Raw genomic sequence first — 26,060 nt, 5'->3', positions numbered from 1 at the left:
TCGTTATGATATTACTGGAATATGGCAAAAAGTGGTGTAAAACCATGCTCACCCACTGTTTACAGGCTGCCATCATGTAGGTGGAATATGGCAGACTGTAGCATTAAACAAGAAGAAATATATCTGAGTGCTTCTGTATTTTAACATTTCCACAAACTCAACCTCTTGTGATATATCTGGATTATTACTTCCTGGTGTAAAACAACCTTTACACTGCCACTTCAAACTGTATGTCTAAAAAACAAGATATTCACACCCTGCATTTTTAAACCAACAACACTGAATGAGCAGACAAAGACCTGGGATCAGATTTTGCTGGATTCCGCATTACTCATTCCTGTACCTGGGTAACCACCCCAGCTGTTGACTGAGTGGGTGTACTTAATGCTGGTTTGACTGACAGCTATGTACGCCATTCCTTTGAAATACCTTTCATTCATCCAACTCTTGTCCTTGCTTACGCAAACACTGTTACAAGTGATGTATTGTAGTCTGTAGAGAAACTTGCTCAGCAGCAGGAGCAACCTTGTAGATAGTTGTTTCCGATGGTCAGTGATCCTGCATGTTCAGCACATGTGTAATAATAGATTTGTGCTTTGGGGGAATTTATTCTTTTTTTTGATGTTGTTGTTGGAGGTGTGTTTAATGGTCCTGGATCATTGCTTGTATGAATAAGCTCATTCATAAGATTTGTAGAAATGGAAAAAGGAATATGAAGAAATGAAATGAAATGTCTGGCTTTGGTGGCTGTTTGAAACAGAATTTGATAAATGAGCTTTGTGAACTAGTATATGTAATTTTTGTTTGTAATTTGTTTGTCACAATTATGTGAATTTTCAGCTGAAATATTTTGATTCATGTACAATGTCTACAATTTATACAAACGCAAGGATCTATTGTGTTAAACCCATTTCTTAAATTTCATTAGTTAGGGAGGATGGTTTTAACTGCATTCAGCAATATTCCAGTAGTCATGTGGTGAGTGACTCCAGAAAAGGGAATACACTTCATGACCACATGGGAAATCGAACCTATTCCTTTGCAACAGTGAGTAAACACTTTAACCACTCTGCTATACCTCTGCTTCACATTAAGATGAAAGAAGCCCCAGATTAAATCAGTATTGCACAAATCATCGAGGATGTCCGGGACACCTCATTAATTTGATTACACTGATCTGAAGAATATAGAAATACTGTGGTTTGACCAAAAAAAAAAAAAAAGATTTTTTAAGATCTTTCTTGTTTTGACAATTCAGTTTTGAAAGGTTAAATCATGAGTGATCCTTCTTGCATTTGCATCAGTATTCATGAAATGAGCTGGAAGGCTGTGATTGGTGATTGCAATCAATCATGGTTTATATGAACCAATTCTTGACATTGCACCAGTTCCACATTTCTGATCACACAGGTCTGTGCTCAGTAAAGTGACGTTCTGAGGTATCCTCAGTCATGTGTGAATATTCACACCTCTGTATTCACTCTCATGACCTTTATATACCCTGGAGTATTAACATAATACAGTGAGAATATTCACTACCAGTATATAAATACAATAACTCTCTCCCCACCGACTGCCACATAATGTCAGTGATGAACTGAGGACAGTGACAGGACTTGAGGTCAACTGGTTTGGGACCCACCCAGACATATTAAATCTCTAGTGAGGAGGAGAAGGTGACATCGAGGGCAACGTGCACATATCTTCTGTTCTTAGGGTTAGAATATGTGTGACTGGTGTGAGGGAGGAGCCTGTCTCTACAGCTATATAGATGCAGGAAGTGTTGTTGTCACTACCAATGTATATACAAGCTTTGATCAGAGCAGGCAACCTTGGTTTGGGTTGTCGGTTTAGATGTGACAGTGTCTGTTGAATACTATTAATCTGTGTTTAAAGTCAGCTGGTTGCACTCGCTGGTGATAGACAAACATAGTTTATACTGACAAGGACATGCTCTTGATCTGGAAATAAGGAAGCAATGTAAATTTATTCTCTGTAGTTGAATTACCGGTTGTAACTAATTTTGTCTAGTCTGTGCTGATGTGTTGAGCCTGTTTGTAATTAAATTCAATTCTCAATATTCCAAACCACCCATACTTATCTGCTAATTCAGCTTAACTTAGCCATTGATTACTATTACCAAAGTCCAGATGACTGAGAAAAGACTGTGAAAGCATGTCCTTTTAATTCAATGACTTGCGAGTAATCCTCATATTCAAGGGTAGCTTTGAAGATCTGGGTTAGAATTGATCTTTTGCGTGTGTTTTGAATGCATAGATTCTGATCTACTCAATCTGAAACAGTACCTTAAAACAGCAACATATAAAGAACCAATACATTTTGAAATGAATCAGGATTGTAATGAAAATTTCACATGCAAACGATTTGGACTACATATTTAGTGCTTTATTTCTGCATGCATTCTTACAAACCTACCGCAAACACTGATAAAGTCTTCAGCTTGTTGACTAGTAGATCAGTGCTCATTCTGTTGATCACTGGTCTGATATGGTCCACACTTGATATTTACCGCCATATAGCTGGAATATTGCTGAGAGTGGCGTAAAGCTAATCTTACTAAAACTCATATTTGAGGACCAGTCTTTTTGTTAACAGTATTAGCCTTCAGATGTTTTTTATGAAAGTAGTGACAGATACATTGAATTACAGTGAACAGGGACTTCAATGCTTCCTGTATTGAATGTACGATATTTGTAAGTTATGACTTAGGGATGACAGAAGGCATTAATAACACTGACTTAAGTACCTGACTCAATCAGTTAGCATGTGATAATGAGAACCTTCTTCTCCCACTCAGGATGGTCAGGTTGCTCCTGGTACAGTATTTGTAGTATACCCTGTTCAACTTCTAGGACCAGCGGCAGTCTTTATAAGCTTCCAATGCCCAGTCCTCTTTTCTTCTGTTTCATAGAGATGTGCTTTTGTCAGAAAGCACAGCATTAGAATAGAGCTATATAACTGGAATGATAGCTATTGATGATTGACAAAGTTGTAGTTTAATTAGCACATGAACTGAGTCTATTTTCTACAATTTGATCTCTGATAAGTGTCATGGATTTTGAAGTGCCTCCTTTGTAGATGTTTTAAGTGCATATTAATAGAGTAAACAGTGACATAAAAATACCTCACTCACTCACTCATTCAGTTGTTTCTCATTAGCCCAGTTCAGCTCAATTAGTTGTCTCTGTGCCAGTTTAATGTGGAAAATGTCTTATTTGCTTCATCTTGACAAGAATTGTACGTTTTATCAGACATTGCCATCAGGGTTGAGATATTTAGCAACACACAATCTTGGACATGTACAGCTTGAAGCGTTACAGCTAGAGTTCATGGACTTGGTGCCTGACAGTTTGAAACACTGACCTGGATTAGCATGTTGTCACAGAGTGATGGAGAAGATTCGTGTATTGCTAGACTCTTCTCCTTTGATAGTACAAGTGTATGAGATCACTTCATCACCTGCTGCCCAGACAGAACCATCTGGCACAAATACAGTTGTGGTAGTAAAGGCTGCAGCTTCTTAAATATTCATGAGGGGAACACAAGGTCTAGTACTGCAGCTCCAGTGAGTGTATATCATGGCTCTAGATGGCAGAATAGATCCCAATATCTTATACAGTCATCCTTCACGATAACACAGGTCTTGGGGTCCACGGATGACCCCCCACGTTATTAGACATCCGCTTTATAGTACCTACTAAAGAATGTGGAACAAAGGCCAAGTAAAATTACTGAAAATCATATTTTCGAAGGACATAACAAAGCTTCTATTTTGTGTTTTGATGGTGAAAATAAACAAACTCTGAAAATGAAAACGTGTGTACAGGAATCTTGCAATCGAAAATCACTAGACATGATAACTTAATTGTTGTTCCTTTTCTGCTACCTGTTATTCAACTAAGCCGGAAATGGCTATCATCTGTGCATAGATGTTTGGGTCCAGTGTACCAGTGATTCAGGAGAAAACAATCCGATAATATTACTTCGAAGACCTTCTATTCCATTATCAGAATATTTTATACATTAAGCAATTATTGTCACAGATATAGTTTATATTGCTGTTGGGTTAGTATATGATGCATGTTTTCTGCAAGCATATCTAATATAACAATGAACACAGGCTGTTACCTGTTTGGATACATTTTACATAGGAGACAGTTTGACAAGTCACCGCTGACTTCCCGCGGTACTTGCAACTTTGATTGTAAAAAACAAAATGTTGCCCATTTAATTGTTAAAGATGACTTCAATGAGTCAATAACGTGGGTCTTTATAAGGGTCCATGGATTACGAGACTGTAATCTGTTCATGATTGCTAAGAATAATGTGAAATTGGTGCTATCGTGGTAGGCGTGAAAAACAGACCCTCACTAATGTGGTAAGCGGAAGTTGTACGCGTATGGAGTGAGGTAATGCAATTCACTCATGGTGTCTCCATTGTTTGTCAACAGTTTTAATGATTAAAATTGGGATTGAATTTAATCAAATAAAATGTGATTTAAGACACCATACATCCTCGGATGACTGTGTTTTTGTGCTATAGCGCGTTGTGTTGCAACACAGCAAACATTGTAAGTACTTGTTGTAACTCGACTGATACTGTGATAGCATGTCTTGTCTTTCATAAGTTATTATTACGATATTGGTATGACTATTATTCAGAAAACCTTGCATGTTTTAAGCATCTGAAACGCAATGGATATGTATGATAAACACTTTCAGTTGCCATCTGCACTGAATTTCACTAGTTTACGTAATTTATCAGAGCGCAACAGTGGATTTTTTTCTGAACTATTTTTGAATTCACAGAGGAGTGTGATTGCAGTTCAGCTTTTTTATGGGAGCCACCAATTACCCCTCGGTTTAGCCAAATCCACCAAGCACGTTATTGCGAGGGATGACTCTGCTTGACCCAGATAGTATTCTGAGATAAAATAGGTCCACAGAATACTAAATTTCAGGCAATGGGGATTCCATGATAGAATAGGTCCTCACAACCCTGTACATGGCATAGTGGGGATTCCATCAATATATTAGAATAGGTCCTCAGCACTCTATACTTTACCCTGGCTGTTCCAGAATATAATTTGTCCCCAGTATCTAATGCTTCATGTTCTTCTGTCTGAGGTTATTCCTGTCATATCATCCTACATATCCTCTGTTCTAATATGGCCATATATCCCCGTTCTCATAAACTCACCTAGCGGTCAAAAATCGTAACACAAATTATCTCCCTTCTATCTATCCAATACAATCATGTGTTACATCAACTTAGATCCAATATTGCAGTTGCCATGGAGTTTGTTGATCAACAAAGGATAGATTCGGTATTCCATGTGTAATTGAAGAACAGAAACCAGCACAGTAGAGAATGTAGGACTTAACCAACAAGATGTTTTCATTAATATGACACTTAAGACATTTTAGTGGCTAACTTGTTCGTTGTCATCGAGTTAGAGACGCCATTGATTCGCCATTACAGGATTGGGTTCTTTCTAGACAAAACATTTGCGTGTCATGCTGGGAAAAAAGGCTAGTTTCCCCGGAGCACATGGAAATTACTGATGCTTTCCAAATAATCATTTTTGAAACAGCATTACTGATTGCTCAACTAAATCTGGTTGCAACCAATCACAAAGCCAGAATACTCTCACCATGAAAGGGAAATACCAGAATAGAGGTTATGTAGGAAGATATAGGAGTAATCTAGGCTTATGCAGAGTTTTTAATCCTAGGGAATTCCAGAATAGAACAGGTCCCCAGAACCCTGTACTTGACCCAGTGGGTGTTCCAGGAGGGATCAGGTCCCCACATCCTTGATAATTTTCCAGGCATATTTTCTGATGAATGTCCACTAGTAAACTGGAACAGTCAGGTTCACATTTGTCATACAAGAATTCTGACATTGCCTGAAACTACACTGAAAACAAGCATATCAAATTATACAGTCGTTATCACTCTGTGATATGTGCAGCCTGTACTTTACGATGATTACTTTAAGAGGAGTCCTTTAATTTAAAGAGGAGGGAAAGAAAAGTTTTTAAGAAATATGCCAAAAATGAACAGATTGTTGGCAGTATGGAAGAAATGAAAATAGCCAAACTCTGCTGTGTCATTTTTTACTCTAGTCTGGAAATAGTTAGAGTTTATGTTAGTGATAGATGGAGATTTATGTATTACTGATGCAGTCCAGTTAATGTGGACCAAGCCTCAGTGTTACTTATTATATACTTACATAGAATATAAATTATACTGGACATAAGTTAAGGATATTGGTATTTTTATGACCGATATTTTATCAGTGTGTCAGTGAATAAATATATCATTATTGATAATTTCAAAATTTACAAGTAACCCTAACAATTTTTATCCAGTATATAATGTCAAAATACCTCCGATTATAAGGAAAGGTAAACTAACCAAGAATATGTAAAACAAATCCAGTGTGGCTGGTTCTGAATGCTAGATAAATCTTTGGACAGACTGTATGTTTGACTGAACAATGCACCAGTAATAGTTCCTCCGCAGCTTTGTAACATAGTCTGTCGTTCAGACCCTGAAGAAAATATGTCCAAGAAAGCTCATGCAAGTCTAGATTTAGACAACTTTGGCCTGAAAATGAAGAAAGTCTCAGGGCTCCTTTTGATTTGATGATTTTAATTCAAAATCTTTTATTTTCTGTACAATATGTTGATTTCAGAGACAAGCAGTATGTCTAGAGTTCACATTGTAAAATATAATGCTGCAAGGGCTGTTATTTATTGTGAATTCCATCGTGTGTCTCATCCACTATCTCGGCATATTAACACTATGTCCGAACAGTACCTCATGATATTTGCTCTGTTGATGAAACCTGCTTTTGTGTTTATTACCTGTCTCATCTCCCGTCGCACCTGTGTAAAACATCAGAAACAGGGGACTAGCGCTTCACTGAACACAGCTCACGTTACACACACAGAACACATAAGAGGCCGAAATAGCTCACCTGTATTGTTATCATATACAGACTACTTTGTTCTCAGCTCCCATATATCGCAGTAGGAAGTGTGATGGCGTTATCTCAGCAGGTCTGGCTGATGTCCTGGCTGGAAGTACGTTGACAATGATGATGGTGATAATTCTCCAGACAGTGGATATATTGCAGCCATTGTACCTGAATCAGGGTCTGCATGGTTTTAGTCCTAAACCATTATATCATTGAAAATGCTCTTGTATGTATAAGATCTGTCTTTTCTTGTCAGAAAGAGTTCGTTTACCTACAAGTTAAATAGTAATTAGTCATTTACTGGAAATGTAAAACATTAACATTAAGACTGAAAACTGAATCAGTCTTTTTCTCTCCAGGCATGTTTACCTAAAAGTACTTGAATTCATGTAAAAAGGACACTGGACATCCAGTGTGTTTTTACATTGCTAATATGCCTGATAGCAGTAACTTAGAGGCAGTGCGTTATGCAAGCCATTTGGTAAAACCAAATTCAAGTGAAGAAAGAAAAGCAGAATATGGAAATGTTTTGTTAACTATTTACTTCCTAAATATACTTACTAAATTGATTCATGAACTATACTCCGTAATTAAAGTAGGATAAACCAAACTTTCAGTTTGGATAGGAAGTATAGTGTGAACAAACTTATCAAAGACAGACATCTTATGATGGGAGATGAGAAGGCACAACCATCTCTCTTTATCACCATCCCTAAAACACAACACATAATATCCACATGCATACCACAGTAGCCCCATACATTAGTATGGAATGTCATTCTTGAATTTGACAGTTTTCAGGAAGGTCAATAAATGACTGAAGACCATTAATTTTGACAAACATCTGCATCACACACTCGGTGTGTTTGTTTGTAGCCATTTTTGGTATTGGAAGGGAGTTGGTGTGTGACTGTGTTAATTGAAATTCTGACATGTTCAAATTTCACATCATGAACCAGTTATTTTACAAGTGCGATTACTGTACAAATTTCTATGCTTACAGTAAAGTTCAAGAGTTGATGCACTCTCAAAATATTTATCATCATATAAACATAGATTGATTCCATCATAATATATCTCCCAGTTTTCTTAATCATAATTTAACAAAGTTCCCCTATTTTTTAAAAGAGTACAGTATTAATATTATTATATTATTGGCTTCTGCAGAATATCTAAAATTTAGCTTGTCAGCCTGGGCCTGCCTCATTTTGGCCCTCATTGCACAAGATACTTGTCCTGTACAGGAAACTGGCCTGATGTAAGTTACAATACAGGTTGGGTATTTAATCTCAACAGTCATGAGAACTGTTTGTTAAAAGAGTTTTTTTATGTATAAACCATGTTGTGAGTAATGTTAGAAGGATGCAACATTGTTTCTTGTCATAGAAAAAGGGTATGCTTTGTCACCTCATCAGCATATTTCAGATCGATCCTGAAAATTTGTTAGGTGGTCTTGTGTGAGTCATTCACAGAGGGTTTTAGATGTAGGTAGGTATCACATACTCTAAAGTCCATCACAATGACGTTCTTGTTCTACAGGCGAATATTGCTGGTCAGTTAGTGTGCCTCATTATATAAGTCCCTGGTTACCTTTCCTTGGGCTCCTTTTCATTTCAGTTTGTAAGGTTTATTTGTTACAATCTGAATTATACATTCAAAGTCCAGACTACCCTTAGCACTACTCTCAGTGAGTTGCTCTCCTTGATCATGCCAGGATCAAGTCATGGGTTCAAATTCCAGATAAGCCTGATTCAGGTCAAGAATTTAGGAGCACCATGCCCGGGTTTAAATGAAGTTCTAAGACCTGCATACTTCAGGCTTACCTCCTACTCCAAGCTGCCATGGAGATGGAACTGAAATCCTGTTCAAATCAGCATTAAACCCACTTAATCAAACATTCACAGCACATAAAGATTGTGTAATAATACCTACATCCTTCATTGAACGTACTTCCAATAAATCCATTTTATCTGAGTGAACATTGAAGTATCCAGTGATTGGTCAGTACCTTGGTGATTGTTAAACCAGCTCAATATTACTGTCTCACAGCAGTGTCTACAACAAGAAGCCATTACTTGTAGTGTCGGTTCTTACAATGCATGTAGAGTAATGAAGAGTTACATGTTTCAGCCAGAGGGCCTTAGTAACTGCTTGAGATCTTAAAGCATGTTGTCTGTTACAACTCACTGTTCTTGAACTTATTGATAGAAAAACCCAGAGCGATGCTTAAAATAGCTTTGTAATGTTATTGGGATGGACAGCTCTTGACGTGATTGATCTCAGAGGTTTATATGAGAAAAACTTCTTTCATTGAACTTACAAATATTGAAACAATGACAGATGGCTTGGGCCCATCAATGTGATGGCAGAAAAATTATATTTTCCTATGACAGAGACAAGGAAGAGGAGCAGATATGGTTTGACATTTTTAATATTTTTAGGCAATATTCCAGTGATATCACAGTGATAGCCACTTATTAGTTACAAAAGGAGACAAAGCAGTACGTAGCTACATATTAGTGAAACTAGTCAACAGAGCAGAACATAGCTTCATATTACTGAAACTAAACAGAGCAGAACATAGCTATATATTACTGAAACTAAACAGAGATGAACATAGCTATATATTACTGAAACTAAACAAAGCAGAACATAGCTATATATTACTGAAACTTAACAAAGCAGAACATAGCTATATATTACTGAAGCTAAACAGAGCAGAACATAGCTATATATTACTGAAACTAAACAAAGCAGAACATAGCTATATATTACTGAAACTAAACAGAGCAGAACATAACTACATATTAGCAAAAGTAGTAAGCAGAGCATAGCTATATATTATTGAAACAAGTAAACAGAGCACAACATAGCTTCATATCAGCGAAACTAGTAAACAGAGCAGAGCATAGATATGTATTATTGAAACTAGTAAAGAGAACAGAAGATATCAACAATATTGTTGCCAGTATTGGTCAATACAGGACTGGTTCTGTCTGTGCTATCTGAAAGGCTGCATTATCAAATCCTCATTCCTATGCAACCCAAACCTCCAAGGATCAAAATTCACTTAATTTGCTTGTTTTCGCAGCTTGTAGATTACTGTAATGTAACAGGTTCAGCGATAACTTGCTTCTGGAATCGATTAACAGTCCAAATTAAATTGAATAGAGTTAAATACTTCAGCCTGTGAAACAAGTTTCATACGACGCCAGAGATAATCACATCATCAGCGGGTTGAGGAACAGCTGTGTCAAGTACCCTGCCTTCCAGTCAAATGTATTAGATCATAAATCAGCAGGCGTTGCTTCAATCACTTATTGAATAAAATTCAGATGATTGAAGCATTAGGGTATAAATGGCCAGCACTACTGCTTTGACTGGAGCCACTGTGCATGTTTATAGGTGTGTAACAGAATTAAGTGTCTTCCCACACAAAGCTTACCCTGGTTCTCAAGAGTGAACACAGGATATAGGAACATTTACCATAATTATTCTGTTTAATGCAAACCTAATAAATCCTGAAGTATTTGTCAAGGAGGATATGTGCAATGTAAGGAAAGTGGGTTCTTATTTTGATTTTTGGCGATGTTTTTTGTTTTTTGTTGTTTGTATTTTTTTATATAAATGGGTCTGTTGTGATTATTGTGGTTGAATTAATGTGCAGCATTAAAATTATATGTTGTGTTTTTATAAATGTGAGGATACTGTTTTACATTATGTTCAAAATTAATTTTTATCTTGCAGTCTTTAGCAGACAGTATTGGTACCCATTGGGATAAGGCATGTGACCTTCTAGCACCTCACAGACACTTAGGTTATCTGGGGTAATGATGAACTGTGGACTTCTGTCCGTGCTTAGAGCGTTTGTGGTGTTGACTTTACTGCAACATATGAATCCATATTATTATTATTTTTTTTTTTTTTTTGTAATGGAACGCTGAATGTAAGTCCAGTTTCCATGTCGGTAGTGGTGAAAACTGAATCAGGTTTCAGTAATACAGGCACAGATCCTGGACTGTCCTCTAATGTCATTCATCAGTCTCAATGTTTGTGGGGAATTACTGTCAGTGTGTTCAGGTTAAATAATTACTTTTTTAATTTAAAGTTGCAGGGATGGAAATAATTCTTGAATTGCTAATGCACCCCGGTACAGTGGCACTTGTGAAATCACTTGCCCTGATAATTTTTCCACTATACTAGCTGATTTTCTTGTTGATTATTTAAATAAACAACATAATTAACAATGGAAAGTCCAATGGACACCAGTACAGTGTGATATACAAATTAGCTTGATTGAATGATAAAAAGCACTAGACGGGGACATCAGGCAATGGGTTATTTGCAAAATATCTCAATGTTAAATGTTTATGTACAGATTTTTAAGCCTGTTTGTGGCACATGCTATGGTTGAAAATTGTTATTCTTATAAATGTTATCTGGATTTTATTTACGATAAAAAGTTCTTAGTAAAGTACAATTTCTTCCACCGAAACGGGTTAGCCCATGCAGGATTCAAACCCACATTGTCAGAGTGAGATGATCAATTGTCAGTCCATAAGATCAAGGATATGACCAACTCAGCACCTTATGCTTCCACAAATTGAAATCAAATTCCTGAAAGTCTTGAAAAGACATTGTGTTCATCCCTAATTCTGTATCAGAAACAGTTTTGTGTACATGATGAAAATATTTGCTGTGTCAGCAGTTTATGTCCTAATAAAAATGTCATGAATCAAATGGAACTGGAAGTTTTCAGAAGTAATGTGTGAAGATATTAGACAAAGACAATCCAATTGCTTGTATTGACTCATTTTATGGAATATTATCAAAAGGCAAGTGTAAAACAATTCTACACATCACTGCTTTATCTGGTGGTATATAATCTCAGGGGATTGGCGTGTATGCCTGTGATATATTGATGGTGGTTTTTACAAGAATCCTGCCTGTTTGACGCCAGAAGATGTGATTATGTTTTGCAGTTTGCTGTTCAGTCAGCACTCTGGTTCCCACCAAAACATCCCGGGAATTGAACAATACAAGGTAACAATTTGGAAAGATTTCTAGAAAATAAAGTAGTGGGCAGAAGAAAGTGATCACTTTTTATTTTGAATTTTTGGCAAAGTTGTTAAAGTTAGTAAAATCACTCTGGCAAATCATGCGTGCTGACAAAAGATTTTGCAAAATGCTTGTCGAGTGGTATTAAAAGGCAGCGAATTGGTGGCCATACATCTCATCTGAGAGAGAAAAAGGGCTACAGGTATGAGGCAGATGGGCACCAACAACAGCCATATTGCAAATGCCCTGACCAGTGCAAGTGGTACCATCTGAGGTTTTTCCAGCGTCACAGGATAGACCCAAGACAGGCCACGATCAGACAGACCACATGTGATAACCTCACAGGAAGACCGCCATCTGCGTATTCATCATCTGTGCAACCGGATCATCACTGCAATGGAAACAGCGTCAGTGTCTCTACAACATGTCATCAGCCGGCGTACCATACATGCAGCGGGTGTCATAGCTCGATGTCCGCTGCGTGGAAACCATCATGGTGACCCAGGAATATCATTGTCAAAGGTTACAGTGGGCAAAGACTGTATGTTGCTGGCTTGGATAATATTGGCATCAAGTTTTTTTTACAGTCAAAGGTCGATTTACAATGTTCCATAATGATTGTAACTATTTTCTTTTGCCCACCAGTTTAAAGAAGTTTTGATTAAGAAAATGTACATGATGTTGCTAATAATGTCATGAGCTTGTGAACTAAAACTTTCCAGTCATGCTCATGACGCTGCATGTGTGCTCATGACGCTCCATTTCTGCACATGAAATTCCAGATGTGCTGATGACACTAAAAAACTATATTCATCTTGTCCTGTTTGACCAATTTTTCTTCATCTCAGTGAAATCACGAAATTCATTCCCCACTCTCATGTCACCTAATAAGTATTCCTGGTTCGAGATTTGATTTGAAAAAATGAATTCTATTTCAAGGATAGGCCAACAAAATGTGTATGCAGTTGTGAAATCCACACCCTCATGGGAAATTACGGATTTTGTAGTTTTTGTTAAAAAGGGAAGATCTTATTGATTCTGCATCGCATATATAACCCAGGGAACAGTTACTGTTAGCGACCTAGTTTACTGGTTTATGTTTTCATCTGGTGCTGTGGGGTATGATTTTTACTGACAGCTGTGTTCACTTAGACAAGTTACACCCATTGAGATAGCTTTAATGATGGCAGGTTGAGTGCATCCTTGATCGTGTGCTGTATAGCACAGTGATTAGTAATGGATTGACAGTTGTACTACAGGGAGTGACTGGATTGTTGATGATGTAGTATATTGAGTCCCAGGGAGTGCTGGGGTTGGTTAACAACCTCACAATCATCTTTACACTCAAATATTTTCTCAAATACAGTACTTCTTTATATTGAAATCTGACAAACCATCAACAGTAGATCTTGTCAGATTTGGTTGTGTTGAATATTGATGATGAGAGCCTCACAATAGAAAGATCGAGTCTGTCTCTCAGCAGTGCCTGTTTGTTGAAGATTTCACAACCCTTCCACAGATGGCCTTGTCAGATGAACTCAGCAGTGCCTGTTTGTTTGAAGATTTCACAACCCTTCCACAGATGGCCTTGTCAGATGAACTCAGCAGTGCCTGTTTGTTTGAAGATTTCACAACCCTTCCACAGATGGCCTTGTCAGATGAACTCAGCAGTGCCTGTTTGTTTGAAGATTTCACAACCCTTCCACGGATGGTCTCATCAGATGATCTCAGCAGTGCCTGTTTGTTTAAAGATTTCACAACCCTTCCACAGATGGTCTTGTCAAATGAACTCAGAATCTGCTTTTAAGGCAGTGTTCATAAAGGTGGCAATTTTCTTGAGCCAATCCGATCTTAGCTTTCTGTAAACATATGATTCATTTACCATCAGTTTGGAATGAGTGAGTATGCTTTAACGTCGCCATTAGCAATGCTCCAGCAATATGACAGTAAGGGACACTGAAAATGGACTTTACACGTTGTGTTCATGAAGGGAATTGAACCCAGGTCTTCAGTGTGACAAACAATCACTTTAGCTGCTATGCTACCCCACCACACCCTCAATTTGGAAACATTGATCATTGTGGAAGAAAACAGGACTAGAACTTACAAACATTCCCTTGTGCAAAGAAACAGCAATGGGAATTACATATGATAAACAGTCTAACACTACTGCATTTTAATGCTGCATTCAGAACTGCCTGTTTGCATACTTTTTCTTGATACCGAAATCAGGTAATTTTCACTTCTACTGAGAATTAACAAGACATGGCTCTGATCGACTACAAACTTATACCATGATTGTTGACTTCACAACATGCCCAGAGCAGGTTTATAGTATTTTTCTCAACACAAATTATGATTTCCTTCATGTGTTTTCAAAATTATTATAAACAACTGGAGTCACCTGAGTCTCTTCAAGCAAACATAGTTTATAGCTATGGTTGTTTATTAAGTAAACTATCAACATGATCAAATGCATGTCAAGGTTCACACAGCGTCTCCAGAAGTCCTTTGTACCTGTGGTAATCTGAAGGTGGCTTGGCCATTGTGTGGGGTGTTTGTACAGGCAGTTAGTATGTAGGTATACCTAGCATTAGGTGGAACTGGTTCTTGTGAAGTTCGATATTGGACAAAGGCATCTCTGTGGTCAAGAGGTCAGGTGGACATTTAGGAGATGTGATAAGGTCGTATCTAACACCTACACAGGTGTAAATATGGCTGTATTGAATTAAGGAGGTGATTACTGCTAACAATGTATTAGAACATCACTACTGTATGTCTTCTACAGCATGAACATTAGGGATGATGTGATGGAATAGGCAGTCACTTGTCACAAAAAGCCCAAGATTCTAGACTTCGAAAGTACTTAGTGCCTTATGTCCAGGCTGCTCCTTTGTTACTAAAGAAAGGTGTGATGCCCAAGTGACTAATTACTAATCCATAACCTTTATTACACCTGAATCTAGTTCAGTTCCATCTGCCTGTGTGAGGGTACCAAGATTTATTTAGTTATACTCACACTCACTCACTCACTCACTCACTCACTCACTCACTCACTCACTCACTCACTCACTCACTCACTCACACACACACTCACTCACTCACTCACTCACTCACTCACTCACTCACTCACTCACTCACTCACTCACTCACTCACTCACTCACTCACTCACACTCACTCACTCACTCACACTCACTCACTGGACATGTTATGAGGACACCATTAAAGTTAATAGAACCAGCAGGGTACTTGAAGAATTCAAGTTATGAACAGACTCGATGAAACCTGTGAGAAGTAATATGGTAACCAAGGTATCAATGTTGCTCTGCACAACTGTGTCTGATACAAAAGATAAGACTCTACATATAATGGTTGAGAGTTGACCATTAAACACCCACCTATCTGCAGTCTATTAGAAGATAGGCTGTTAATGTGTTTCATGTTACTGCGTAGCCATGCACCCAGCTATCAGAAACATGTTACAAGATGGGACGTTTATGCGTTTATGGGAGTTGTGTTCTCACGTGTTGAGCGGCATGTGTTTATCTCAATCTTGCAGCATGCTACACGCAAACAGGGGGTCATAATAATTGGAAATAAGCCATGTTTATTGAAGTCGAATCTTTTGTGAGATTAACGAGAACATAATGCCACTTAATAGTACATTTATGATGAAAATGATTACTCGATGTTTTCTGGTTCAGTGGTGATATGAAGAAGTCAGGGGGAGGTCACACAGGGATTAAATGAAGTGAGGTAATGATAGTAATGACCGAAAACATGAATGCTTGCATGGAGTATTTCAGTTTGGCCAGAGCTTGTATCTGAACTTCGTGAGACCTTGGAACTTCAGTTTCCTTTCAATATAGTGGGTGGTGGGGCAGTCTGGTCCATTCGCTCAACATGCCAAAGAGTAAGTTTAATGTACAATATATGAAGTCCATCTCTAGATATGGTGTCTCTCTCCAATATTTTGCCGGATTATTGCTAAATGTGGCTTAAAACTCAACTCACGCACTTTCATCTTGCTGGAGATGGGAAAATCTTTTATGGATACTGTTCTTTTAGTGCAGAGGCAGTGATGTAGTCTGGTGGTCAAAGTGTTGACTCATCACGTCGAACACAGGGTTAAATTCCCCACTTGGGTACAATGTGTAAGACCTATTTCTGGTGTCCCCTACGTTGATATTGCTGGAATATTGCTAAACAGGGTGAAAAACCATGCTGACTCACTTTCTCACTCACTGTTTTAGCACCAAGAGAATTGCATGATTGCATTATAGCCACTGAGTACCTCACTAACTAAAGGGGACGACTGGTGTCATGAAAGCATATGTAGGTCAGTTGCACAAGCTCTTATGTGAACATGAGCCATTTTCATTTCATCTGCTATGAAATTGTTAATCACCAAGTAATTACCTCAAATCATGTGATGTTGTGTAGCTGTTTGCAACTACAGGCCAAGTTACGCATGAGGGAATCAGTGCAAACAATGATCAAGCACATTCATTACAGTAATTGTAAAACGTTTAATACTTTTTGTGTCTTTGTGTGTGGCTGATTGCTGCTAGGTCGGTGTTAATTATTCACTGTTTGATGTTGGGTGTCCAATCATGTATGCTGTGTGCAGGATTGTAAGCGCAAATGTGGTGAGCAGATGTTGAAATTGTCAAACAGTGTTGGAGTCATATCGACCAGTTGTTCATTCTGAGTAGGGAAGTTTATAGAAACAAGCTAATCTGGTAGACAGTACCAGCTTGTAGATTACAAAAGGACAGAATATCTTCTCACACACAATTTATAAAATTGTGATATATTTGTGTGAAATTTCCAAAAACATCATGAATGTGATGAAGGCAGATTGTACATTATAAATGTGAATGATGATGAGTAGTTCTTGTGAAAATTGTACCTAGATCTGTCTGTCTCTCTGTCTGTCTGTCTCTGCATGTCTTGATCCATGCAGTTAGGAATTAATTCATAGTCATTTTATCCCCCGCAACATGTTTTGCGAGGAGTTACAATTAAAATGATCTACGTGGGTCTGTGCATGTTTCTTTTCCAGAGCAAAACTTCAAAAACGTTCGTTATTTCTTCTCTAAACTTGTCATATAAATAGGTTTGGATTTGAACGGATGCCTTTTGGTAGTTACAGATTTCTGAATAAAATATTTTAGGGTTTTTGATGGGAACAAGTTTGACTTAAACTGAAACTGGTAGTAGTGCTCTTTTCCAGAACAGAACTCAAAAACTGTTCAAATGTTTCTTCACCAAACTTGGCACATAGATTGGTCTAGTGGTAGTTTTGGAATTAAAGATAAAACATTTTTTAGCTTTTCCATTACAACGTGTTGACTTCAACTTAATGTGGTGGTAGTACTCCTTTCTGAATCAGAACTTTAAAACCTTTCAGTACTCTCCTTTCACTTTTCTGCATACATTCCAAAAATTTGACGTAGCAAAACCTCATACACATATTCAGTTCATGAAGAATAGTTTGCCATTGCTGGGCATATTGATGACTTTGTCTTATTGTTTAAAAGTTGATGGAAAGTGAATATGGCACAATTTATGGACAGCTGCTTCTATAAACTTCTACAGCTACATTGCAGTATAAGTCCTAATATTGTTGTTGAGACCGTAGGGTCACCATCATGTATCACACAATATCACTACTGAGATATGTACATCAAGGAAGCTGCAGTCTGTAAATTGGGTCTAACTTTGCCCAGAAGCTATTCTGGGATCTTGTCTTAGCTCTACTAGGAGATTAGATGTGATAGCATTTATGTAAAGTCAAATATTGCTGTATAGCAGGTTAATAGCGACTATCATATGGTTCATTCCCCGGTACATTTTGCACATCAGAGGCAGGAACTACACTGCTGGTGATTGAGATATTATTGGGTACAGACACATTTGCTGCAATAGTTAGGTTTGTATGAGGACTGATCTCTGTACAGGTGTAACACACTCTGTCAATGGGTGGAGGATTGGGATGAACGGATGTGTCATGTTCTGGTTATAGGAATATTGTCCTTATGTATATATTTTTGGAGTCTTTACGGAATAATGTTGTGTTAGGTGATTTACTCTGCATTCAGCTTATCTGATGAGGCAGGTTAGTTGTCATGGTAAAAAATGCTTTGCATCGTCCTTTGTATCATGTCATAGTTATCGTCATCTCAGCATACAGTTATAATGACTTCATGTCACAGAAATTTCTGGACACCAGGAGAGACACTGAGTGCTGAACAAGTGAACAAGCTGAAATTTTTCACATGCTGGATAGATTTTCTTATATTCTAATGGATACAGGAAAACAATATTCATAAACTGGTAACCATGATAACATATTTGTGCTTAATGGTGGTATATTACTTTCTTAAGTGGTAATAAACCATTATTGCTGAAAGTCTTGATCTTGAAATGATTAAATTATAAAGAAAGATTTTGACTGGATGCTATTTGAAATCATTTGTATATTACGTCTTTGTTTCCTGATGCTCTTAGCCATGTTTAGTTGAAAGTCATCTGTAGGCAGCTTCCCAATTAAGGTTTCACTTACACTTCTGTTTCACTTACAGGTCAGAAGGACAGGCTAATATAATGATTGGTATATGTTTTCAAAATCTTCACAAACGTAATTACCACAGTAGTTCAAACACTGACATTCAGTTTCAGAATAGTAATCTCATTTCAGAATATATACCAACAAATAACAGTCCAGAGCAATTCTTTATTCTTTAAGGGGCTAATTCTTGCAGCTGATAGACTAGGCTTGTCTAGTCAGTCAGGACAAGAGATGGGAGTCCTGTTTTAATTGATCTTCTTATGAGTGGGAGTCAGACGTATCACAGATCTGTTTACTGAATTGTGGAGATACTATGCAGATGTACAACACAACTACCACTGACATTTTAGGATCTTTGTAATGGAATTTTATTTGTTCATATGTTGAGCCCCTAGAACAGGAGGAGAAATCCTACATTTCTGGTGATCAGAAGCCTTGTCTCAGCAGACATCATGTAGGTCAGATGGGCAGACGTGAGGGTTGAGACATGTTCAAAAATGTGTTCTCTTGTCTTATGTGGGGTTGTTGGTTGGAATGTGTTTAATGGAGGATTATCCCCCTTTACCAATCAGTCTTGGTCAACATCTAGCGTGAGACTGTCAGAGCTATTAAGGAATCAGGTCGTTACTGTCACTAATGTGTTAATTTGCTTCTAAGACAGAAGAACCTCACAGGGATAATCTGTTTAAGGACACTCTCAGGAATTATCTTCTACAAGGTCACTTTCAGTACATCAGGAAAGTAAAATGAAAACCTTTTTCATGGTTGTGGAAATGTCAAATCTGTTCGCTCAATCAAGCAGGAATCATATTTTAGAATTGAATGAAATTTTTCCAGAATTTTGTCTTCACAATATATTTGTTTCAGTTGCACCTGTTCATGGATATAAACATTTTGTGAAATTAAATCCAGACTGTAACTGGATGGTGAAGATTTATGGTTAAAGATTGATATTACTCCAAGCTAGTGTCATTGATAATAGCATAAGGTACAAATTGATTTAAGAATTGTGAAAATTTGGAAACTGACTTTAATTATCAGGCAACTGAGAAGAGGGTTCGCACATGCCTTGGGTCAGGCAAACTTGATATAAATTGTTTAACCCCTTAATGTCAAGACAGATCAGTGGAGGCTTCCATCATTGCAATGATTTGTATACAAGCCGGTAGACTCCTCAACACAACCACCTTTCTTTGTGACCTGAGGGTCAATTAGTGTCCAGCCCTATGTCTGCTTGTCTTCCATGCAGATCATTGTGTCTGTGATGCATTGTTGGCAGTTACAGCATGATGGACGTATGAAGCTTGATGTACATTGTTGTTCTCCTCATGTTCTGTAGGACACAATACTCTGACAGGTTAATACTAGGTTAGGAGAATACTGGAGCAGATAACAGGATGGAGGAGAGTTGGAACGCTGTGTGACACTGCCTTGATTTATGCTGGTTTACTCATTGAATGTTAAAGACGCTACATCACACCATGCTTCTCTAAAAGTAAATAATACATTCCTCTTAATAATACTTACTAACTATCAGCCCTCAGGGAAGTTCTCATGCCTTCTACCAACTGATATTATTTCAAGTGACGCCCATAAAGTTGTGTCCCTTGGAGTGCTCTTTATGAATATGCTAAACGCAACATGTGATTGAAACCAGTTTGACAAACACTGACTACAGCATTTGTGATAGTTTTCTACTGAACAATTATTTACATTCCATATGTGGCAAGTGTTACCAGTTTGGAAGGTGTTCACCTCAATGTTTTAGTTAGAAATTTATTGATATATTTATTGAGTCTTTATGATGCATCAATGGGAAGCTGAAATGAGTGCATATTCCATATGTACAATACAGGCTAAAATATTGTTGAAAATGTGTGACATTGTGCCGTTATAAAGAGTAGTCACTGACTGATGGCTTGTCTCTGTCATATAAGTCCCTCCTGAAGTATGATGGTTCATTTCAATTTAAAAAGTATTGTGTGGGAACTTTTTGGGTTTTATTTCTTTCATTTGAACAGTCTTGGGCATCTGGGCACCCAGCTGTTAGTTGATGTGATCCAAAAGGAGGTAGGACTGTATATGTGGTGTCCTTCATCACCTAAAGAAGGAAGGCAACATATAATGGACGTCCACTCTGAAGCCATACAAGCCCTGAGGCTAGTGGCTTTAATGTTGCTAGTTACCAGGTTACCGGTCCTTCTTTAATCAGAAGACTTTCAGATTTCAATCTTTCTTCATACAATACATTCAGATATAAAAACTCAGCCAGAATAGATTGTCACTCTTGTTTTGCAAAGCAGTTCCCTGCAAAATACATAAACATCATGTGTTAAAAATCTGTTTGAAAAATGTAATTACTACATGTCTCAGACCGACCCAAGGCAGACATTAATTTCCATCCATGGAGCACATGCAGTATTCTGCCTATACATACTTGGGAAAATAAAATACTGTGAGTCTGACAGTGTGAAGGTTTCATTACAGTTTCAGTATGGCTTGATGTCAGGCTGAAGCAGACACAGGCTGTTTTCTAGTATGGAGTGATTTGTTTAAATTGCGTTTCAGGTTGTTGCCTGGCACTTTGTCTCTGTTTATCAAAACAATCTTGTCACTATGACTTGTCCTTTGTCTTAGACTAAAGAAGTCACGATCCTCTAACTGCATGCTGCATGACCCATGAAGATCCGTGTTAGAATTGATCTTCAGTAACCCATGCTTGTCACAGAAGGCAACTATCGAGATCAGGTGACTTGCATGTCATTGTATCCTTATTGAATAGATTGCTGCTCATGCTGTTGACCACTGGGTTGTCTGGTCCAGACTTGATTATTTAGAGACTGCTGCTACATAGCTGGAAAATAACAGTCTGGCATAAATCTAAACTTGCTTACACTCACCCATACTTTGTGGGACTTGGCCCAGCATTGTGTAGAATCACTAGCTACATGTGGATAGTCCTTAACAGAAGCCAGTTATGTCCCCTTGATATGCCAAGGTCTATTGGTGTTTGCTTTTGTTTAGAGATCCATCTTTATTTTCCTGCTTAGCTGTTTTGTTTTCACCACTGCTGTTTAGAATACTGTGATATAGGTAACCTCTCTGTAACAGAGACTTACAGAGGAACCCAGTTTGCTCTATTTAATGGCAGATTTAGCAATATTGATTTTATAAGAATAGGTATGCTGATCACACTTGGTGAGTTGTCTCACACTGGTGTGGACTAAAATGTTTTCAATCACTGGTGTGTCTGGTCCAGACTGGATTATTCAGAAGCACTAGTGATGCTGCTAGGACATCACTGGCTGCAGTATAATGAACACAACTCACCCAGTGTTCTTCTTAAACTTTCTAAAGTTGTTCTGTTTATTCCTTATACATAAGCTAGCATGTTGCCACTTGACACAATGTACATACACCTGTTGGTAGACAAAACTAGATTGTTTCACAGAGAACACAGGCATACATTTTGTTTTAATTCTGTTGATTAGTTATGGCTCCTGATCAATACAGTGGGTTTTTTCTTGCCTGTTTCAGTTCTGAGAGCACGGAATCTGATCAGTAAAGGAAAAGGAGGTGAGTAAAAAGCCGATTTGTTTTTATATAAATTATGGAAGAATTATACTCATAGACTATGAAATCAACTTAATGTTAAAAACAAGTATTATTACTAAGTGTAAGAAACAAGTGTGAGAAGAAGAAGAACTCGAAGATTTGAAGAAATACAACAAATGATTTTTAGTATACCTTTGTCCAAATGCCAGTACATATTTATCAGGTTTCCGACATAACTTGTGTCATGGTGGGGACTTCCCTGGGACAGTACATTTCAGGTCACATGACATAAGACCCGTGAAGGTCCTGGGGTAGAATAGGCCTTCAGCAACCCATGCTTGCCATAAAAGGCGACTATGCTTGTCGTAAGAGGCGACTAATGGGATTGGGTAGACTAACAGCTAATCTCTGAAATGAACATATTTTACTGAAAAAACAGTTATAGTGAAAAAAAATAATATAATGAAATGGAGCCCTGAAGCTATGGAAATCTAGACTTGCCACATTTTCTAGACTTGCGTGGGCTTTCTTGGATATTTATACTTCAGGGTCTGTACGACAGACTAGGGATTGGGTGGTCAGGCTCGCTGACTTGGTTGAGATGTGTCATCGGTTCCCAATTGCGCAGATCGATGCTCATGTTGTTGATCACTGGATTGTCTGGTCCAGACTCAATTATTTACAGACCGCTGTCATATAACTGGAATATTGCTGAGTGCGACGTAAAACTAAACTCACTCACACTCACATGATATAAGGCTTCTTGCAGGAACTCATTAATGGGCATTTGGTTAAACCGTGCTGATGGTGTCAATGTCTCCTGATGGAATAGATTAATGCTCTTGCTGTCAACCACTTGTTTGTTTACTTCAAGGTTGTTCTGATCAGTGGTAATATTGTTATTATGTACTGAGATAAACAAATAAAGGAACACAAAATATTCAAGTGTTTCTTTAATAACTTTCCAGTTTTCATCGCCAGCTTTGAATAGCGCTGTGGGAGGAAATCTGAGAATTAATAAAGAAACACTGCCATAACGTGGTATACCCTTGTTACTCCTCAGTATAATACAAATATTGGTCTGTTTTAAATTATTAGAGCATTTGACAGTAATTGAATTCTTACCTGCTAACTGTTATTTTTAGCACTTATGTGATTCTTCCTATTCCAGAAATGATTCTGATCATGTATTTCATAATCCATGTATATATGATGGATTTTAAACTCATGTTGATACACTAAGTTTTAGTCATACTCAGTAAAATGTTCAAATGCACTGTTTTAAAAAGTTTAAGAATAAAGACACTATGCAGGGCCTGAGCTAGGAATTGTGATGGTTGATGTAGCGGAAAGTTGTGTGGTGATCGTGGTCGCCCTCCTTGTCCTGTGAATTTCACGCTGTGTCTCTCTCCACAAGCACCTAATGATGCGTGATATTATCTAATCAGAATTCTCTTTCGCCTGGAGGGTTTTTTATCAAGAAGTTTTAAGCCTGGCCTATCTAAATAATCAAAATGCCGCATTTAGAATGAGTTCTTGTTGGCAATAAACTTGAGAATGTGTTGGCAATTTGTCAAAATCTGACACAAGAACTAACACTGATGATGAGAATGATTGGCGTACAAGCCATAGGCGTCATTTTGGAATAAAACCGATTATTGTCGCAATTTGTAAGCATGTTTTTCCCTGAACACTTCACTTATAGAAATATTTCACAAAGTAAATGGTGATGTGGTCTCTTAATGTGATGAAAAATTGTTCAATTAACAAATCAATAACAGAATGAAAAATAAAACAAAGTAGAGAAGAGAAGAGAAAATGTCTATTTTGTTTTTGAAATAGTGACACTAATTAGACAGCAACTCAAATTTATGTTTATGAGATATGTTCTGTTATATTCTACACATTATCGTGTCACTATTTCAGTCTTCCTGTCCGTAACTCTATATAAAATGGATGTAATATATGCTTCCTTTCATTTCAAAAGTTAAGACTCCCTGAAATCACTCGCTATATGTTATGTTTATATATGATTACATCGAAGATTTCTCCACTAACTTTGGGGAACCAAGTGCAAACTTCCTGAAGATGAATGGTCGAGGATCCGGTCTTACCTGAATCTTCACTGGTATTATCCTTCGTGTAAGACATGTACAAGATATATACATGTAAAACAAAGTATATATTTGACATGTAAAAAAAATCTCCACTTTAAGTAAACTTAGTCTCAGTGTATTTCATTACACTCCACCACTGAGTCTAACAAAACCTAGTAGAAGGTCACGTCAGGTAACCTTTGAGCGAGCAATGACCGTCCAGTCAAACGCGAGACGGTTAAATAGATTTAACCAATCAGACAACAGCTACTATTTAGGGATCGGAGGGATTTTCAAAATATTCAAGTCATTGACACAGATCTCTCCACAAACAAAAATCCGCATATAACACAATTATTTGACCTGCAATATATAGGCTTTGGGGTTTCTGTTGACATGGTTACCATTAGCTAATAGTTCAGCAAGATGACATCCTTGAATATTGCCAAAGCACCATTTTCAGCGACTGTTTACTCACCGCTGTCATGGTTGTATGTACGCCGTGTGCATCACCCGGAAGCGAGCGTACGCTAAATAGCATTCGGAATCGTTCGGGTACGAACTTTTTCGAGATAAAAGTTCAAAAGGTATGTGTGAATGTGCACTTTCACGCTTTGGTAAACTGTATTCTGATTGGTCAATCTCAAAGGTTACCTGACGGGACCTCCCATAAGGATTTGTTAGACTCAGTAGTGGAGTGTAACGAAAAGTACTGAGGATAAGTTTACTTAGACTGCAAAAATCTCTTTCCTGTAACTACATGTAAATACAAGCTAATGTAATTCATTCTAATTTTCTTTTCATGCCTTGTCAAGAATAATGAGCTCATGTTGTGAAAATGTGAATCTAAAATCTAATCTTTGAGAGAACTCAGCCAAGTTGACCATGAATTATTCAGTCTGAATATTCACAGTTAAGATAATGGTAGGCAAAATTGTGATGAAGACATATTCCCACCTGAATTAGTCAGATTATGATTATTTAATGTCAGTAACACAACTGAAAGAAGCCCACTTGCTCAAATTCATGCAGTGTTGAAAGGTATCTGTAGGGTTTGTACATGTACAGGCGATGTAGGAGATGTCCTTTTGTTATGACAGTGAGTGAGTTAAGTTTTACACCACACTCATCAATATTCCACCTATATGGTGGTTGTCTGTAAATAATCAAGTCTGGATAGGACAGTCCTACACATGTTGGACCACCTGCGTGATCCCCCTTCAGGAGGAAATCTATAGCCTGTTTCTATATTGTGCTTTCCTCAGTAGGTTAAAGTTTTAGATTCAGCTGCATGTTTTACATTTCTATCTGTGATATTCTAGTTGTTTTACTGTCCTTCGTCGACAATTTGTTTTTGCATAAATTAACTTCAATTTTTATTTCTATATTGTGTCACTATATTTAGTCATTATATGGTTGAAATATTGCCAAAGTGACATCAAATTTGAACTTGCTCACTCACATAACAGACATAGGTCACTGAAGATCAATTCTCTCTTGGATCTGCATGGTTCATGATACCATGGAACAGGCAGTAAATGTTTCCAGCTAGCATTTCCATGTAATAAATTCATGACAGTTTCACATGGTGCCATTTTTTCATAAATTGGGATTTGTCTCTGTCCAGTTTGACAGCCATAATGTTGGACCTCCCTATGCCTTTTAATAGGCTGCACATTTGACCACTACATAACCATCAGTTGTTTGTGTTCACACAGAATGATGCAGAAGGGTTGTTCAGGTCTGCAGAGAGACAGTTATGTCTGAAAA

General features: G+C 37.6%; 1 protein-coding gene across 2 annotated transcripts in view; it reads left to right on the top strand.

Moving 5' to 3' along the window:
* The window catches only part of LOC137261002 (rab11 family-interacting protein 1-like), a 60,105-nt gene that overhangs the window by 15,516 nt on the left and 18,529 nt on the right, over positions 1–26,060 (top strand). For both annotated transcript variants that reach the window (XM_067798609.1, XM_067798608.1), the window contains exon 3: positions 22,177–22,215. In XM_067798609.1, the coding sequence (XP_067654710.1) occupies positions 22,177–22,215 (39 nt within the window). The remainder of the gene's footprint in view (positions 1–22,176; positions 22,216–26,060) is intronic.

This window comes from Haliotis asinina, chromosome 14, assembly GCF_037392515.1.
Source record: "Haliotis asinina isolate JCU_RB_2024 chromosome 14, JCU_Hal_asi_v2, whole genome shotgun sequence".
Classification (NCBI taxonomy): Eukaryota; Metazoa; Mollusca; class Gastropoda; order Lepetellida; family Haliotidae; genus Haliotis; species Haliotis asinina.
Note: the sequence above shows the minus strand (reverse complement) of the source record. Positions and strands in the feature narration are given on the sequence as shown.